Source organism: Gouania willdenowi, chromosome 6 (genome assembly GCF_900634775.1).
Source record: "Gouania willdenowi chromosome 6, fGouWil2.1, whole genome shotgun sequence".
Classification (NCBI taxonomy): domain Eukaryota; kingdom Metazoa; phylum Chordata; class Actinopteri; order Blenniiformes; family Gobiesocidae; genus Gouania; species Gouania willdenowi.
Window position 1 is genome coordinate 42557918 of NC_041049.1, and position 20535 is coordinate 42578452.

General features: G+C 35.9%; 1 protein-coding gene across 1 annotated transcript; it reads left to right on the plus strand.

Annotated features, from left to right (window-relative positions):
* The first annotated feature begins 14085 nt into the window (after positions 1-14085).
* On the plus strand, positions 14086-19117 carry LOC114465797 (outer dense fiber protein 3-B-like). Its single transcript, XM_028451052.1, has 7 exons — positions 14086-14229; positions 16483-16597; positions 16681-16884; positions 16960-17061; positions 18536-18657; positions 18742-18882; positions 18986-19117. The coding sequence occupies exons 2-7, from the start codon at positions 16486-16488 to the stop codon at positions 19085-19087; spliced, it is 783 nt and encodes a 260-aa protein (XP_028306853.1). The 5' UTR covers positions 14086-14229; positions 16483-16485; the 3' UTR covers positions 19088-19117.
* The last annotated feature ends 1418 nt before the right edge of the window (positions 19118-20535 follow it).

The window sequence follows — 20535 nt, forward strand, 5'->3', positions numbered from 1 at the left end:
CCAGCAGCTCACAGCTCCACATACTAACACAGAACATGTGTGGACATGAGTAGATTATTGATAATGTTGCGATGGTGAGATAAAACCATCAACTAACAGAACCAAACGGGTCATCACTGCGTGTCGGGAGGAGGAGGGGGGAATAGCAAAATAATAGGTGACACGTAGGAGGTAGCAGCGCACCTTTGGATGAGAGATCATCAATGCTCAGCAGAGCTAAGAGGGAGAGGAGGAAAGGCGTCTACGAGACAGGAAATGGCGCTACGTACAAGAGTTTGCGTTCCCAGCAGCACACACTCGACCAGAGCATGTGTGGAACTCATGGATAGTGTGGCGATGGTGAGATAAAACGGTAAAAAACACTGCATGTCCGGGAGGAAGAGGAAGTTGCGTGTGTGCAGACTGACGGGAGAGAAACTTGGAGGAATGCCAAAATACAGTAAGAAATCCATTCAACTCTGACCCAGATAAATAAATAATCATTTTGCCATCAAAAGCCCGGTCTCAGTGTTTTTTTTATAATATATATATATAAGGAAACAATGTTCAGATGGTCAGATGTTAGAGTTGTCACTAAAGCAAAAAAAAAAAAAATAGCTTTAAAGTCACTGAAAGGCTGTTTTCTCAGCTTTTTGCTCTGAAACTGAAGATTTGTGTAAAACTTGCTCTATTCAACGGCTGATTACAAAAAAACAAAACGAGTCAGAAACAAATTCTGGCTTGTTTTCGAAAGTAGAGGCTTCAATCTTTCGGGATCTGTTGTCAGATTTCAGATTGTCATTGTAGAATGTGGGTCTTTAAAATCAGTCAAAATTAGGGATGTAACGATTCACTCAACTCCTGATACGATTCGATTCACGATACTGGGTTCACGATACGATTTTCTCATGATTTATTTTACAAAATGGGACTGTAGACAAATGATGACTGAAAAATATTCCCTTTTTTTTGGGAAAAATACTGTACTATTTTCATTTTATTTTTCATTGTCAAAAGAATCCCTTGATAAACTATTCAAAACAATGCAATTTAACTAAAAATAAATCTTGAATGAAATAAATAAAGGAATAATACAAATGAAGAAGAAACCTATTAATTTAAATTCTGGTTCAATTCAAAACTACATAATAGTTCTTTTTCTTTTTAAAAGTGCAACTGAAAATGTATTTTGTTAACAATTAGACTTTAAAAAAAAATTAAAAAAAAAGTCATTTTACTGTGTTGACGTCAAATATTTGTTTGGACCAGCAGAGGGCGCTGGTAACCCAGTGGTCGGTTGGCATGCAGATATTCCACCAGTGAAGAAGAGATGCTATGCTAGCAGACAGAGCTAATAGAAAAACGTGATTTTTACAGATATTCACGTAATATTACAGATATTCTTTCGGTGCTAAAGATGTAAAGAATCATTTATGAGAATGTTTAACAGTAAATGGCGGCCAGAAAGAATGTAGTAGCAGATTCCGCCCGCCACGTCCGCTTCTGGAAGGATTAATATATAGCGCCCTCTGCTGTTTAAAAAAAGTACTGCGATTCAATTTTCAGCGCATCGATGTGAACCGTGGTACCTATGAATCGATTTTTAACTGCCTTACGGTTAATCGTTACATCCCTAGTCAAAATGCTAAAAAAAATGGCTGGCACTGAGGGGGGTAGAAAATCTGAAAATGTCTGGCACTGAATGAGTTAATAAGTAGTCCAGCTTTGCTTACACATCGTAAGTCTTGTTGCCAATGGCTGTGTACATTATTAGCCACACAATAACTTAGTCCTTTGCTGCCAATGATATTTTCTCCCAGAATAAAGTGTTTGTTGTCAAATGGTAAAGCTAATACATCCATAAATGTTCTGCTATAGCCTAAATGTTACATTAAATAAAATGTTAAAATGAAGCATTAAAGTTGTTACTGCAAATTAATGTTCATTAATTATTCCATACAAATCTCAAATGTTTAGTGTATGTGTAGCATGCACATTTCTTTACTTTACCTTACTTCATGCAAGCCAACCAAATACATTGTGCTCTTTTCTTTTTTCTTCCTCAAGGTGCTTTTTTGGACCACCACCACAACACCAGCAGCAACAACAGACCTCTCTACATGAAAGTAGGAACTTAATTAGTTTAACTTTTTTTAAATAAATTTTGTAGTTTAAAATATATCATGGGAGCATTCTGATTTAAAATGACCACACAAATATTTGTCTTAAACAATTGCTTCTTATACTATTTTCTTTCAAGCAATATCAACCTCAGATCATGAGGGGGTTTTTGAAGAAGAAGAGTAGGACATGATGGCACCTTCATACAGCACAGCATTTCATCACCACCTCCTCACCACCCCCATGATACCGCATCACCAGAACAGAAAGTATTCAAATAATAGCAAATCAAATAATATCAGATGATCCTGTGCTGTGGCCAAAAGCTATTGATAACAATGCTTAGTATCAAATTGTGAGAAAAAAAAAAACACTCCAAATAACAGACATGGACTTCCCCAAAATTCAGAAAACCCACCTCGGAAGATTCACCAAAGAAAATTACAAAATGACAATAAGAAATGGTTACAAAATCCAATGAGAAATGGTTAGTGTACTCCTACTTTCCACTTCAATTTCTTGTTTTTTTGTTGTTGCTTGGTTGCAATTTTATCATACTTAAAATTTTGCACATTTCAGTTGTGTTTGTTTTTCTGGAATTTACTGTATACTTGTACAGTGCATGCTCTTACAGTGCGTTCTCTCTTGCGCGCGTCTTGCACATAATCCGTCGCAGGTTGTTAAGAGAGACACAGAAGTACCACGAAAAATAAACATTTTGCAACACCAAAGTCACAACTCTCTAAACGGCTCTGTGTGAGTTCAGTATTTTCATCCCGGTGTAGTGCACGAACGTGCATCAGCCGTGTGTGTGTATGTGTGTTTACATTGTATCTGCTAGCATTTTTCTTAGCACATAGAAAAATATAAGAAAGACTCACCCTTGCGCAGAACAATCATAGTGGAGCCGTGTTGTGGACCCATTATTATTATTATTATTATTATTATTATTATAATGACTTCAGCCACTGCTTGTTACAGAAAAACTTAACATTAACGCTAAAACATTTTGCAAATACATCTCGAGTCACTGTCAATCTTTACTTCATACAAAACTACAGTACGCCAGTTAAATCAACTATTCATCAGCATGCATGGCTATACTGTACACCCCCCTCGACCAACAGAGAAAGTCCAGTGCCACCACTGGATAAGTTTGTGTAGAGCCCTGATGATAATAATAAAGATGATAAGAATATAATAGTATTAGCAAAAATAGTAATAGTAATAATAGTAATAATAATAATAATAATAATAATAATAATAATAATAATAATAATAATAATAATAAAGTAATATAATAAGAATCTAATAACAATAAAAAACATTAAAAAAATTATAAATAATGATATGGTAATATGATAATATAGCAATGCTAATAATACAAAGAGAAAACCAGTAACTCTAATATAAAATATTAAAAATTAAAAAGAATATATAATGGTCATTATAATAATGCCAATAACATTAATACAGTAGTAGTACAATTATATAATAAAAACAAAGAAAAGCCAGTAACTGTATTACAATAATAAAAACAATAATAAACATAAAATAATAAGGTAATAGCAATAATAATAATAATAATAATACAATGAGAATACCAGTAACTATAAGATAAAAGAATAATAAAAAAAAGAATATAAGAATAACAATAACAACAATACAGTAGTAGTACAATTAGATAGAGATATAATATTAATAGTGAAAGTAGTAATAGTAAAGGTTATAAAAAATAATAAATGAGAATATAAGAATAGCAATAACAATGATAAAGTAGTCGTACAATTAGATAGGGATATAATATTAATAGAAGTAGTAATAGTTATATTAATAGCAATAAAATATGAGAATCCAGTAACTATAATACAATAATAACTATTAAATAAGGTAATAGCAATGATAATATTACATGACAATACCAGTAACTATAAAATAAAACAATAATAAGAAAGACGAATATGTAGTCACATCATTCATCTCTCCTTCTTTGGATGCAGCGTCGAGATTTATTACCTCGACCACCATGTGATAAGCTTTAGCTTAGCTTAGCTTTCTTAACTGCCGACATTAGAACTATGTGCATGTTAACACGGACTTTGCAGGTTTTTCCGCTATAAATGACTTGACTTCTCCAGCATGTGATGCTCTGCTCCAGAGTAAAAGCGTCACGAGCTTTTGTTTTGCTTATGTGGTGAAAATATGAGCGTTTATAATGCTGTGTTCACGGATAAACATGCATGTTTACTTACCAGAATAGTACGTCTAAAAACAATAATCATAGTGGAGCCATGTTGTGGACCCTTCCACTCACAAAAACGTGACATTCCGCTGAATGCTTGTCAGCACAGCCTCCGTCCACAGTCATGGAGACGAAGGAGGAAGTGAGTTCGTGACCCGAGATTTAAAGGAAGTTTGGACTCACGGGAATAATATTAAATAGCCATGAAAGATTAACTTTAATTATTTTTAGCGGTACAAAAACGTTTTTAACATTGACCTTGTTTTTTTTTTTTATAACCCAAACTGCGACACGGTGACGTCATGAACCCGGAACCGGAAGTAGCGCGCTCAACACTGCGCTCTTACAGAGGGAGCCGTAATTATAAAATAAATGTTAATTAGACAGTTTTGCTACACCAAATTACTCTAAAATAAGATTAATTAACGTGGATGCCGATAGATTTTTTTTTTAGCTGTGTCGCAGTTGATCACAGTTCATCTGTTTCACCTTCAAAATGGATACCGGAAGTCATCTCAACTGTGATCAAAATGGATGCCGGAAGTCGTCTCTCAACACATGGTGCGCTAGCGCCCCCTCACACCCTGAGGTCAAAAGTTGAATAGGTTTCATTTCGGGGCCGTCCAGAAGTGAAATAAAATTAAAATAAACATTTTGAAATGACCAAATTACTCCAAAATCACAGATACACGCACTCGGGGTATTTGGAACCCGTCGACCGGGTTTCAGGACCAACTCGCACCGCGTCGGGGAGATATTTGCTCCACACACACATCCACACACACATCCCCACATACCTCACTTGCTTTTATAGGTAGACTAGTACAGTGCCCGTAGGAAGTATGCATTCATGTGGGAGCATAAGGGGTATAAATGCGTATTTTTGTATCTTTCTGTTGTGTTTTTGTGCATTTTTTGTATAATAACAGTTTTTTGTTGTTGCCATTGCAGTGTGATTCTGGAATCTTTTTGAGTATTTTTGTATCTCTTTTAGTGTAGTTTTGTGCATTTCTGTTGTTATTTTGTGTATTTTTGTATAAATATTTAGTTTTGTGTATTTTGAGTCATTTTCATATGTTTGTTGTTGTTTGGTGTAATACAATAAAAACAATAACATAAAACAATAAGGTAATAGCAATAATAATAATACAATGAGAATATAAGAATAGCAATAACAATAATATAATACTGTGTGTGTGTGTGTGTGTGTGCGTGCGTGCGTGTAAAAAAGAGAGACCCGAAAGTACCACAAAAAAATAAACGTTTTGCAACACCAAAGTCGCAAATCTCTCAACGGCTCTGTGTGAGTTCACCATGTACATCCCGATGTAGTGCACGCACGCACGCGCATCAGCCGTGTGTGTGTGTGTTTGTTTACATTGTAGCTGCTAGCATCTTTCTTAGCACATGGTAGAATATGAGAAGAAACACTCACCGTTGCGCAGAACAAACAATAATCATAGTGGACCCATCCGCTCACAAAAACGCTACATTCCTCTGTCTGAAGAAGCAGAATGTTTGCGATAAGGTCATGACCATCAGCACAGGCACCGCCCACACTCATGGAGACGAAGGAGGAAGTGAAGTCTGTGACCCGAGATTTAAAGTAAGTTTGGAATCATGGGAATAATATTAAATAACTATGAAATATTAACTTAAATGACTTAGCGGTACAAAAACCTTTTTAATATCGACCATTTTTGTTTTTAACCCAAACAACTGTGACACGGTGACGTCATGAACCCAGAACCGGAAGTGGCGCGCTCTTACCGAGGGAGCCGTAATTATAAAATTAACGTTTTAACCGTTTTGCGTCACCAAATTACTCCAAAATAACATATGCACACACTCGTGGTATTTGGCACGTGGCTGAATAGCAGTTGATTCACAGTTCATCTGTTTCGCCTTCAAAATGGATGCCGGAAGTCGTCTCTCAACAGGTGGTGCGCTAGAGCCCCCTCACACCCTGAGGTCAAAAGCTGAATAGGTTTCATTTCGGGGCCGTCCAGAAGTGAAATAAAATAAAATAAACATTTTGAAATGACCAAATTACTCCAAAATAACAGACACACACACTCGGGGTATTTGGAACCCGTCGACTGAGTTTCAGGTCCAACTGGCACCGCGTCGGGGAGATATTCGCTTCACACACACACACACACAGACCTCCCTTGAATTATAGTATAGACTAGTACAGTGCCCGTCGGAAGTATGCATTCATATAGTGGGCGCTTAAGGAGAGTTGTCAATTACGGGCATAATAATAACATACTCTGTAGTATTATTAAGGGGTATATTTGCAAGTGCAAAGTAAAATAACGTGTGCAATTTCCCTGGTTTAATTCTATGAGACGGGTTGTTTTTTTTTTTTTACTAATTTTTATATTTTTGTTTTAATTATTGTTTGTTGTTGCCATTGTAGTGTTATTCTGAGGGGTATTCCATAAAGCGGGTTATGTTGAACCTCTGAGTATGTTCAGGTTCAAATGAGGGAAACTCTGAGTATCTCATTCCTAAACGCGAGGTATGTACTTCTGAGTATGTTACTATGGCAACATTGTCCGTAAACTAAACCTGGTCGCTGGTAGGTTTTATCACCCTGGGTTTCTACCTGGCTCCGCCCACCTGAACACCATTTCTGAACACTTTAATGAACCTTAATACTCTTCTCTGAAACACATTAGTCACATCACACACCACAGACGTGCTCACATCATTAATGTTGTGTTGCTTTACGTTTTTTTTGTTTGTTTGTTTTGTGCAAATGGTAGTTTTCTTTATAACATTGTGGATACAGATCATTAAGTGAAAGTCACTGAGAGGTTGATCTACATTAAACCATCTACTGACGTCTGTAGTAAAGTTCTCTGAATACAAACCTGTGGATAAAATAAAGGAGATGACAATTTAAATTAATACATTTTTAAGGCTCGATTGTTTTTTTTATATTGATATAGAGTTAAATATGTAACTCACGTCTCTTTGAAGGTATGATGGCACAGTGAATTGTGACGCTGCTCTTGAAAGTGATGGGTCGCGGGTTTGCGTCCCGCATCAGTGTTCTTTTATGACATTTTTTAGGACATCGAGATGACTCTGGCGATAATATTACATTAAAAATCAATATAAATGATGCAATATCAAGCGGCATTTACTGTCTTAATATCCAGTGTAACAGGAGGGCTCACCGTAATGGGCTTATTTCACCCATTACGGTGAATAAATCACTATTTTCTGGGTGGTTGTCATGGCAGCTCAAGTCTTTAATCCATTGATGATGGCTTTTTATCGCGCGTGCACATCAGTAACCCAAGGTTTACATACTCAGGGTTAGGGATGTAACGATTCACTCAACTCCCAATACGATTCGATTCACGATACTGGGTTCACGATACGATTCTCTCACGATTTATTTTACAAAATGGGACTGTAGACAAATTTTTTTTTGGGAAAAAAACTAGAAAATACTGTACTATTTTCCTTTTATTTTTCATTGTCAAAAGAATTCAATTTAACTAAAAATAAATCTTGAATGAAATAAATAAAGGAATAATACAAATGAAAATGAAGACTATCAATTTAAATTCTGGTTCTAAAATAAACAATGCAAAACTGCATAATAGTTCTTTTTCTTTTAAAAGTGCAACTGAAAATGTATTTTGTGCCTTAACAATTGGACTTTAAAAAAAAAAAAAAACCGTGATTACACTGATTTACGTCATATTTGTTTGGACCAGCAGAGGGCGCTGGTAATACAGTGGTCGGTTGGCATGCAGATATCTTGCAGTGAAGAAGAGAAGCTATGCTAGCAGACAGAGCTAATAGAAAAACGTGACTTTTACAGATATTCAAGTAATATTGCAGATATTCTTTCGGTGCTTAAGGGGTAATGAATCATTTATTAACATATTTAAGAGTAGAAGGCGGCCAGAAAGAAACTATTAGCAGACTCCGCCCGCCGCCTACACTTGTGGATAGTACTGCGATTCAATTTTCAGAAAATCGATATCAACCGTGATACCTATGAATCGATTTTTAACTGCCTTACGATTAATCGTTACATCCCTAATCAGGGTTGATTAACCCACTTCATACCAGCTGTAATGGAATCTGATACCCAGAGTTTCCCATCGCGGGGTATGTTGACCCAGAGTTAATGGAGCAACTCAGAGTTTGTTAACCCTCCTTTATGGAATACCCCTCTGGAGTCATTTTGTGGGATATGACCATGATAAATGTGTTTGTTGTTTGTTTTTTTTTACTCGCTTTTATATTTTTTTTGTTTGGTGTATTTTTCAGTATTGTATGTTTTTTGGAGTCATTATGTGTATTTTTGTATCTTTCTGTTGTGTTTTAGTGCATTATTTGTATAATTATTGTTTTTGTTGCCATTGTAGTGATTCTGGAATCATTTTGTGTATTTTTTGTATAAATATTGTTTAGTTTTTGTTTTATTTTACTCATTTAGTATATTTTTATTATAAATATTGTGTGTGTGTGTGTGTGTGTGTGTGTCTACAGCCATCTCCTCCGTGCACGCGCATCAGCCGTGTGTGTCTGTCTACATCTGACTCCGTGAACGCGCATCAAATAAATAAATACCGTGTGTGTTCCCGTGAATGTTTGAGACGCTAATAACAAAACTCCATAGACATTGTAGCGCCAATCAGAAAAGTAACAAAACTGCGCAAAACAAAACGTAAAGCTCCAAACTACATGAGTGAGTAAGTAAATTAAAGTATTATCTACAATTCGGCTGTCTTTTTAAAAAAAACAAAAATCATTTTTTACCTTTGAACCGAGTGGTCAGAGCTTAGCTTCCATGTACGGCACCACAGAGAATCCGCAGTTTTCCAGATGGAGAATTGAACGGGTTGGGAAACGTGTCTCTAAAAGACTCACCAGTGGCTGACGGTTTCAAACAATCTATTCAGAGAGCTCCGTGTCTCGGTCTAAACTATCTTCTTCTCTATCATGTGTTTACAGCTGCTTAGCTGGCTAAGTTGGCTCTGGCCGCACACGTGACTCTTGCTCTTACTCTTGAGCTGTGCAGTGAAGATGCTGCACTAGCGCCCCCTCACACCCTGAGGTCAAAAGTTGAATAGGTTTCATTTCGGGGCCGTCCAGAAGTGAAATAAAATTAAAATAAACATTTTGAAATGACCAATTGACTCCAAAATAACAGATACACACACTCGGGGTATTTGGAACCCGTCGACCGAGTTTCAGGTCGAACTGGCACCTCGTTGGGGAGATATTTGCTCCACACACACATCCCCACAGACCTCCCTTGCTTTTATAGGTAGATATTGTGAGTAAAGTTTGCATTTAGTTTAGATAGCTGTTATTTATTTTTTGTGTTAATTATTTCATAAAGTATTTCTTTACTGACATTCTGTTCGAGATTTAATTCGTTTTCATTTGTCAATTGATTTATGTGATCCGTCATTTGTGTATTGATTTGAATTTAATTGTTATTTGGTTATTGATTCATTAAGTTTGATCTATTTAGTGGTTTGCTTTTGGTTATATTGTATTTTGTTATTTTTATATTGTATAGTGTGAGTGAGCTGTGTGGTCATTTTCTCGTGGACAGGTGCTGTGGACTCTGGTCGGCGACCCAATCCCTGGTGGTGGTTTTATCACATTTCAGTTTGTGTGTGTGTGCAGTGTCACAGGTGATGGTATGATTTCCTCCTCCCTCCTTGGTTTCTGGACGCCGAGTTAACTCAGCACTGTTCATTCCCCTCTCTTGGCCTTGTCTAATATTAGGTATTGATAGCAGGTGGGCTGCTTTTAACACTCATTGTAATAAAGATTATTGTACTTCTGAACACTGTCTCTTGCCCTGTGGTTAATTTTGAACCTGTGTAGTCTTTAGTCTACATGTTACAACTGGTGATTACTTCCCAGAGTGAAATTCCCCAGGTGGCAGGTTGTTCGGCAACCAATTTGATTATTTTATGATCCTCATCATGCCACATATGCAAAATTGTAAACCAAGAGAAACATTTTGTGAACCAAACAACTTTATTACACTGAAAATGCCAAAAAGCTAAAACAACCAAGACAGTACAGTGGGAAGTTTAATTTACTCATCCACACACACTCGACCTAACATAAGCTTTGTTGTCAGTAATTTATCTCAACATTTTAATGAACCTACTATAGAATCCCCATCTCCGCCCGCATAGAGTACAAGGTCCTCCTACACACCCACCACTGTCTGCACGGTGATGCCCCCACCTACCTCACTGACCTCCTCACACCACACACCTCAACCAGGACCCGGTCAGGCCAACAGCACCGTCTGCTCGCGCCCAGGACGCGGCTCATGACCATGGGGGACAGGGCTTTCGAAGCTGCCGCTCCTCGTCTGTGGAACGCCCTTCCTGACCACCTTAGGTCTCCACAGACGGTGGATGCTTTTAAAAAAGGACTAAAGACCTTCCTTTTTAAAAAAGCCTATAACTAATTTTAACTTGTCTTGCTTTTATTGTTGTATTGTATTGTATTTTTATCCTGTTTACCATGTAGCACTTTGAGATTTTATTTGAAATGTAAAGTGCATTATAAATAAAATTCATTATTATTATTTATTAGAACAATGGAATACAATGAAGCATGTGTTCAGATATCTAAAAGGTACAACAGAACAACAAATTCAAAAATGTAACTGAAAGACTAGGTCTGACAGTGTCTTGTGATGCAAGTTGGGCATCAAATAAAACAGACCAATATAGAACATCGAGCTATTGTGCAATTTGTGCAAAGGCAGTTCATTGTTTCATGGAAAACAAGAAAAACAACCGACAGTAGCTCTTTCTACCTGTGAAGCAGAAAACATTTAGCTTCAGCTATACAGGAGTGTTTTTACATTGAACAGATGATCAAGATACAATTGCACTCACTAAAAATCCTGTTAACAAAGATGCAAACCACTTCATAAGAGACATTTTTGCTACTGGAAGGGTATTACTGGAACATTGCCTTACAGAAAGAATGGTTGCTGATATTCTGACAAAACCAGCCACTAAATAAAGTTAAATTTTTTTTCGCAGAAGCACCCCATTCGCTGTCTAGGCTGTATGTAACAAGGGGGAGGGCCCTGAGCTGATGATGAGCCTTCCCATGCCTGATGTGCCAGGATAACCCAAACCCTTGCTGCTGCATTTTTATCTTAATCTGTACATAATAATAGTGATAATCTGAGGGGGAAACAGTCTAAAAAACCAACATTGTGTGGTTTGACAGACAAGTGTTTAAATTATTATTATTATTTTTGATTAAGGTTTCATTTGACTGGCAAAAACCAAATGCCATTAGTATTGTAGGGAATCAAATCCTCCAACCCGGACCTCATCTCAAGGTATGGACCAGTGAACAATGGACCAGCAGAACTGACTCACTTAAACTACAATACATCCTCATTCAATACATCCTCATATACTCCACTCACAATCCACCACATCCACATTTGTCCGTTCTCCCGTCTGTCTTTCCCTCTTTGTTTTATGAGCTCGCTTTGCAATTTTATTCTTTGATTTTACTATAGTTAGTCTAGATTAGTTTAGAATAGTGATTCACTTTACTACATGTAATCCTCACTATTATTAGTTTAGAAATGTATTCCATCAGGATTTAATCACCACATTGTTCTTGTTCCTTACTGAATTATGCAAATAAAAGGTTCAACTGTCGACGATTCCTCTGATTTATTAAAGCTGTGTATTTTAGGTGTAGATGTGCTGTACAAATCCACTTCCCTGATTCAATACTTTGTTTAGTTTAAAGAAAAACTTAGACATATTCCTCTTTTTAAGAGGTGGCACCCAGGCATTTGTAGAGCTAATATTAATAATCATAATTAATATTCTTCATTCATACAACCATTATTAATAACCATTATCCTCCTACAGTATAATAGTAAAATATATATATTTTTAGACCTGTATGTCTAATAATAATGTGCTTAGTTGGTTTATGGAGATATTTGTAAAAAAAAAAAAAGTAAGGAATAAAAGCAAAAAGTCGCCAAAAAATAATTACTCAAGTAAAGACCAGATACCAGAAAAAAGTACATTAAACAAAGTGTTTGTACTTTGTTACTTGTCACCTCTGCAGAGCAGGGCCGTCAAACTCATTTTAGTTCAGGGGCCAAATTTATGGGGTGTCAAGTGTAAAAATTTAGTATGAAAGTTTTAGCTAACACATTTTCATTATTTATTTCACTTTTCTCATATCTAGCACATTTTCCTACATTTAACACAAAATTTAGCCACATAAATATTTAAATCTAAATCTAAATGGTATATGTTATATCTAAATGTTAAATCTATATCTAAATTTTGAATATAAATCTAAATGTTTTATGTTATATCTAAATGTTAAATCTAAGTCTAAATGTTAAATCTTATATATAAATGTTAAATGTTAAATCTAAATGTTAAATGTTAAATCTAAATGTTAAATCTAAATGTTATATATCATATCTAAATGCTTAATCTTATATCTAAATGTTAAATGTTAAATCTAAATGTTAAATCTAAATATAAATGTTAAATCTAAATCTAAATGTTAAATCTAAATCTAAATGTCAAACTTAAATGTTTTGCACATATGCTAATTGACCCCGCCCCTTGGAACCTCAACCAATACACAAGCAGAGACACATACAGCCAATCACACTCACCTCTTCACCTTTCACCGATGCCTGTCTGGGTGATTATGGCTGGTTCTCTCCGTGCGGTGGAGATCGAGCGTGTTGTCATGGCAGGTGGACGAGCTGCCCTTCACAGTACACTCCCGCAACACAACAGCGCAACATTTAGATTTAACATTTAACATTTAGATTTAGATTTAACATTTAGATTTAGATTTAACATTTAGATTTAGATTTAACATTTAGATTTAGATTTAACATTTAGATTTAACATTTAGATAACATTCAGACTTAGATTTAACATTTAGATATAACAACATTTAGATTTATATTTAAAATTTAGATATAGATTTAACATTTAGATTTAGATTTAAAATTTAGATATAGATTTAACATTTAGATATAACATATACCATTTATATTTATATTTAAATATTTAGATTTAATGCTTTTTTTTTTTTTTTTACCTCTATTTATGTGGTTAAAGGCTGTGTTAAATGTAGGAAAATGTGCTAAATATGAGAAAAGTGAAATAAATAATGAAAATGTGTTAGCTAAAACTTTCATACTAAATTTTTACTTTTGGCACCCCATACAGTTTGACCTCAAGTAGATCTTTGGTGAATAAAAGAACAACTTTAACATTTTTGTGGCCTAGTTTTTAATATCGGTTGAATTCACTTGAAAAATTTTGGATTTTGTTACCAATTTTTAACAGATTAATTTTGTGGGATTGTTTGTGAGAAATTACAATATTTGTGGAAAAAGTTATTTTTCACAATTTGCAATTAAAAATGACTTAATTCATGTGATATAAACAAAGGGAAAATGCAAGCCCTCAAATATATTGTGGAGTTGGTGATTTTGAGAAATCTACAACTGGATTATTTGATGCTTCATTTCAAGATTGAAAAACAAATGAGAAAGATCCTACTTGTATATACAGCTATGAACAGTTTTACAAATTAAAATCATATTTAAAAAAAAAAAAAAAAAAACTGTGCTCCATGATGAGTGACATCATGGAAGGCAGCTTTTTAGAGCAGCACCATGTTGACAGGTCATCATGGTAACAGCCACTACGAAAGTGGCAGAGAACCCAATTCCAAAGAGGAAAGAGAACACTATTTAGTGACCTCTCAAACGTCGACAGGAGATCACTATCCTGAAAACAGTCCATAAAGTTACCAGCAGGTGTCCTCAGTGAGCAATACTTTTCAACAAGGTAAGTTTATAGTAATATTATAAATGTAGTTACTCATCTAACAACCCAGGTTCATACCCACCAAATTTGGTAAAAATTTAAGAGACTAGTACAGTGGAAGTATGTATTCATATAGTGGGAGCTTAAGTAGAGTTGTCAGTTATGGCCAAATGAGTGTGTTTGAATGTTGGATGTACAAAGAGGTGTACATGCTCTGTACTTTGTAGTGTTATAAAGGGGTTTATTTGTGGGCACAAAGTAAAATAGCGTGTGCAATTTCCCTGGTTTAATTTTATGGGACATGCACATGACAAATGTTTGTTTTTTTTAACTTATTTTTACATTTTTTTTCGTTTGGTGTATTTTTCTGTAATGTGTTTTATGGAGTCATGTGTATTTTTGTATCTTTCTGTTGTGTTTTTGTACATTTTTTGTATAATTATATTTTTTTGTTGCCATTGTAGTGTGATTCTGGACTCATTTTATGTATTTTTATATCTTTTTTAGTGTAGTTTTGTGCATTTCTATTGTCATTTTGTGTATTTTTTTGTATAAATATTTAGTTTTGTGTATTTTGAGTCATTTTCACATTTTTGTTGTCATTTGTTGTATTTTTCTGTAATATATGTCATTTTGTGGGTTTTTGGAGCCTTTTTGTGTATTTTTGTGCATTTCTGTTGTTGTTTTGTGTACTTTTTGCACAAATATTGTTTAGTTTATGTTTTATTTTACTCATTTTGTATATTTTTATTTTTATTGTAAATCGTGTGTGTCTCTGGTTGTCATGAAGTACTGTATCTCCTTTGTTGGTTCTCTCTCACACACGCACACGCACGTGCGCATGCACATACTCCATCATAGAGAAACGCTGGAACTAACTTCCGGGAACTGTTGGCACAACTCTCTCACTAACTGACTCTGTGTACATCCAAGGTGCGCCTTCGGTTATATAGCACGTAGTGCAAATATCAGCGTTTATAATGCCGTTGTAGTGTAGAATAAACCTACTGTGAAAGTTTCCTTCATTAGACAGTGGGCATGCGCACCTGGCAAATTGCGCATGCGCGTCAGTCATTTTGAAAAGAAGGCTATAATCTTTCCTTTAATTTTTAGGGTTAGGGTTAGAATTAGGGTTTATCTAGTAGGAAAAATTAGGGTAGCAAAAAATTGTACTTATGTGTAAATATTTACTACGCTATTAGTGTGCATGTGCCTGTAGGAAGCTTTCAGGATTATTTTTCACTACACCGTATCTGTGGAGAAATGTGCTTTTTTTCGCCGTAAGCTTTCAACACAGCCATGGCCAATAACTTCCCGATCCCGTCCGTCCGGTCTAAATAACAAACGGTCAAACAAACATGAAAATAAACGTTTTGAAACATCTTACTCTCTCTCACTCGTGTGCCTGCTGGCCGTGTTTGCTTGGCTGTGTGCGCGACGATTGGCTCTGGCCGCACACATGACTCTAGCTTGCCATTGTTAGGAGATAGCGCCCCTTCACACACTGAGGTCAAAAGCTGAATAGGTTTCACTTCTGGGCAAACTCAAATGCGCTGGTCCAGGTGAAATAAAATTAAAATAAACATTTCAAAATGACCAAATTACTCCAAAATAACGGATGCACAAACTCAGGGTATTTGGGATCCGTTGACAAAGTTTCAGGTCAAACAGGCACCACGTCGGGGAGATATTCGCTGCACACACACGCACACAGACCTTTCTTGCTTTTATTAGTAGACAGACGGACGGACGGACGGACGGACGGACGGACGGACAGACAGACAGACAGACAGACAGACAGACAGACAGATAGATAGATAGATAGATAGATAGACAGATGGATACAATTTTAATAATTATAATTTGGCTTATACCCCCACAGTCACATGCGATCTCAGATTTCTTTTGACCAAGAAATGCAACAGATTATGTTTTTATAGCAAGCTAGAAAACTTTACTCTTTAATAATTTGTGCATATTATGACCGAACAAAATTATTATCATAACTTTAGATCAGGTCCAACTGAAGACTCTACGTGCCAAGTTTCACACTGATTGGACAAAACCCCAAGCAAGAGTTCGAAAAAGTAGGTTTTTACAATTTTGCGACAAAACAATTTTAGGCATAAATTAGCGGGGCCCAGCCCAGGTGATTCAGTGCTATTCAGAGAATCTGTGGATATAAGGTTTTTGAATGTGCAACATAATGTGTGGGAGTTATAGCCCAAAACACTTTGACTGATGTCTATTTAACTTTTTTTTAATTTTTTGTAGGTGATGAATTGTGAAGAAGCTTACGTTGGGACATGGAGGCCCCACAAGCCCAAAGGCCCAATAGGTGCCCACTATAAGGGCCCCGGGCCCAAGTATTTGCTCCCCAGTCTGACAGGTAGAGGTCACAATAACTCAACATGATGCTTCGGTTGTTTTTCACTCTGTGGTTTTTGATGTCATTTTTGGTCTTTGATGCAGGTAATTTAAAACATGATGTCACTAAACACAGAGCACCGATGTACAGCATTGGGAAACGCCCAAAAGAGCTGGATTGGTCTCATTCACCTGGCCCAAAATACGCTCTCCCCTCCAACATCGGCATGGCGGGACAAGGCTGCGCACCTGCATTCTCACTGAAAAGCCGTCCAAAGGACCAAGAATCGCTGAATGTTCCTGGACCAGGTATGAAAAAAACAAACCTTATGTTCCAGCTGTGAATTCATCCACAAATCCTTTAACTCTTGTCTTCTCTCTCAGGTCACTATGATGTCCAGAAAGGAAAGGCTATTCTTTATCCCAAGCCGCCGTCTTTTTCTCTGTATGGAAGGGGTAAAGAAGGTTGTGACAACCTCGTACCAGGTAACACCATTTAAATCTAATTTATAGAATGCAGAGCACAGGGTGCAAATTGTCTATTGGTCATATTTAAATTCCAGTTCCCCCTGAAAGTCAATTGCACTTACATTCTCAATTACTAAAGTTCAATTTCAATTAATAACATTTACTGAGCTTTTCATAAATAAGCCCCTAAAACGTAACCTTCATCTTGTATTAGCTTTCTGTTTGCATCTCTTATGAAAACGAGTCAGTTTTGACCCATGTCTTACATCAGCAATAAAATACACTAAAATATATAATCTGTCATCTACCGTAATTTGTTTTTCATCTCTTGGTTATCTCAAGAGAACTGATGGGTAAGCTTAATATGAAACATATTTGAATAATTGTTAACTATGTCATAAGCCATGGAACTGTAACATGGTTCCACAGGTTTGAGTTTAATTAAACAGTAATTGACAGTTTTTATACTATGTTCATGCCAATTACCATGACAAAATCAACTATCTTAACTCAATTACAATTAAATCACAACATATTTTGCCAATTATGATTACAATTATAATTAAAGCTGCAAGTAGCAATGAACGGGCCCTCGCAACCACACGCATGTTGGGAAGGTGTTTTGCATGCCAGGGTGTTTCAGAAAAGTATTGAGACGTAGATGACCATTTTCAAGGATTATATCACAAACTTTCCTGCAATGTTCCTTTTACCAATAGGTGCCGCTATGACTACGATTGACGGTTGGGTTAAACCATAGCTATTTTTTTTTTTGCATGCAAATGAAAGCTGCTATAAATAATTAGCATCTGCGTAGCTCTACAAACTCTTGATAACTTCCATAAGCGTAGCACATCAACCAAGTGAACAGGCTGCTAAGAGGAATATTTCAATCTATGAAGATTCAACTTTATTGTCAAAATTGTTTTATAACACAATCAAATAAACATGCATGTTTAAAATAAAAATATGAATGTGTGAATTTTAACAGTGCAGTGTTGGATGCACAACGTATCTCTCTATAAAAGCAAGGAATCTCTGTCTGTATGTCTGTCTGTCTGTCTGTCTGTCTGTGACTGACCTGAGAGTTTCAACATGGCTGCTGCTTGGTTCAAGGGTGTGCAGCGTCAGATTGGTTTGGACTGCAATGATTTCGTTATTACATTATTTCATTAAAAAAGGCTTAACAAATTCCATTAGTTCTACCTTTGCAGTGAAGGTTATGTTTTTCATGTCCACTTCCCCCAAAATGTCAAATTTTTTGGCAGTCCTAATATGCTTTCAAATTTTCAGAAGTTTTTGAACGTGTTTAGGCCCTAATAAATGCAATAATTTTTCCATGAATAAAATAATAATAGTAATAATAATAATAATAATAATAATAATGAAAATGAGGTGCATTACAATAGGGTCCAACGCACTGTTGTTGCTCAGGCCCTATTGTAACTAATTACCAAATACACAATTACAATTATAATTGACCCCAATGCAGGTCCTGCCACCTACAATCTGCCACCTCTTCTGGGACCCAACATTGTGTCCAAGCCTTCAGCGCCAGCCGTCAGTCTCAGAAGCCGTGACATAAAGGGATCTGTCTATGGAAACATAAACAAGGTAAAAATAAACAATCAATACGACTAACACTCTCTTTAAAAAATCTTACTGTGCAATGTTCGTCCACGGTTGTTTCCCATTTAGACTCCGGGGCCTGCTACCTACGGCGCTTCGGACACAAATATCTGCGGATATAAAGCTCCACGGTTCAGCATGTGCGGTCGCAACTATCCTCCCAAAGGAGGCACGAAGACACCAGCCCCCACTGCCCACTATCCTGAGCATGTAAGAATCATTTTTTTCTCTATTCATTTATTTATTTAAATTGCTATTATTTTTCAAACAGATAATAACAGTTCTTTAACTTGTCAACAATTATTTTTTCAAGGTAACCATCGCCACTGAAAAAGCTCCAAGTTACACCTTCGGACTGCGTCACTCAGAATACATCACTCCTTTTAGGGAGAACGTGACTGGAACTGAGGAATGAGAACATGATTAAAAGTTGAGAGAAAAATAATCTTCTGTCCTTTTGTTGTTGTCCTGCTTCTGGTTTCACTTGTGCCCTTTTTACCATCTCAGGTACGGAAGTGGATTAGGGCCAATTTTGATGGGGAAAATAATTTTGGACAAAATCAAGAATAAAGTCAAAATGTTGAGAAAAAAGTTGAAATATAATGTTGAGATCAAAGTTAAAAAGACAAGAATAAAGTAAAAATTATTCAAATAAACTCAAAATTCAATAGTGTGATAAAAGTTGAATGTTTGCTAGTCTCACAGGCTTATGCAGATGTTTCTCTTGGATGAATAGTATCTTTTAGCAGCAGAGGAAAAGCTCATTATTTTAAAAATCTTTAAATTGTTCAGTCATGTATAAAATATGTACAGAAGAGGATTAGGGCCCATTTTGATGGAGAAAACTATTTTGGGCAAATCAAGAATAAAGTTGAAATTTCGAGAATAAAGTTGAAATGATGTCAAGATTACACTCAAAAAGACAAGATTAAAGTTGAAATTTTGAGAACAAAGTTTATATATATATAATGTGAAGATTAAAGTTGAAATATAATTTTGAAAGCGTTTACATTTTGAATGCACGAAATGACTCCAACAACACACAAAACAGAAGAAATACACAAATTACTCAAAACACATAAAACAACAACAAATACACACAAAACACTCAGAAAAAAAAAAAAACAAAAACCAAAAAAAACAACAACACAAAGCGACCCAATAAAAACCACAAAAACACACCAAATGCGATTTCAATAATATACAAAATAACAAAAACTGACAAAACCCTGAATTAATGCTTGGATTGGTCATGTGATCATGTGGCCATCAGATCAGATCACATTTTTGTGGCTATTGAGGTAGATCTGTCATCATTATTCAATAAAAAAAAACAAAACCTTTTCAATCAAAAGAAAAATTACTTCAAAAAAAAAAAAAACACTTTTCAATCAAAAAACATTTTCATAAAAAAAAGGTTTGCTTCAATAATATATATATATATATATATATATTTTTTTTTTTAATCAAAGAAAAAAAAAGTGTTCAAATGCAACACAATATTTGAGACCCAATTTTTTTCTTTGATTTATTTTTTTTAATTTTTTGATTGAATAATAAAGAAGGGCTTAGTGGCTTAGTGGTTAGCACGTCCGCCCCACAGCAAGAAGGTCCTGGGTTCAAGCCCTGGGGTGGATTTGGGTCCTTTCTGTGTGGAGTTTGCATGTTCTCCCCGTGCTGCGTGGGTTTCCTCCGGGTACTCCGGCTTCCTCCCACAATCCAAAAACATGACTGTAAGGTTGATTGGAGTCTCTAAATTGCCCATAGGAGTGAATGAGAGTGAATGGTTGTCTGTGTCTGTGTTGCCCTGTGATGGACTGGCGCCCTGTCCAGGGTGTACCCCCGCCCAGCGCCCAATGAGAG

Bases quoted from the DNA above. Each gene is read 5' to 3' on its own strand.
- LOC114465797 (XM_028451052.1), top strand. From the start codon at position 16,486: ATGAATTGTGAAGAAGCTTACGTTGGGACATGGAGGCCCCACAAGCCC. The intron at 16,598-16,680 runs GTAGAGGTCACA...TCTTTGATGCAG, and splicing joins TTTGCTCCCCAGTCTGACAG to GTAATTTAAAACATGATGTC. The intron at 16,885-16,959 runs GTATGAAAAAAA...CTTCTCTCTCAG, and splicing joins GCTGAATGTTCCTGGACCAG to GTCACTATGATGTCCAGAAA.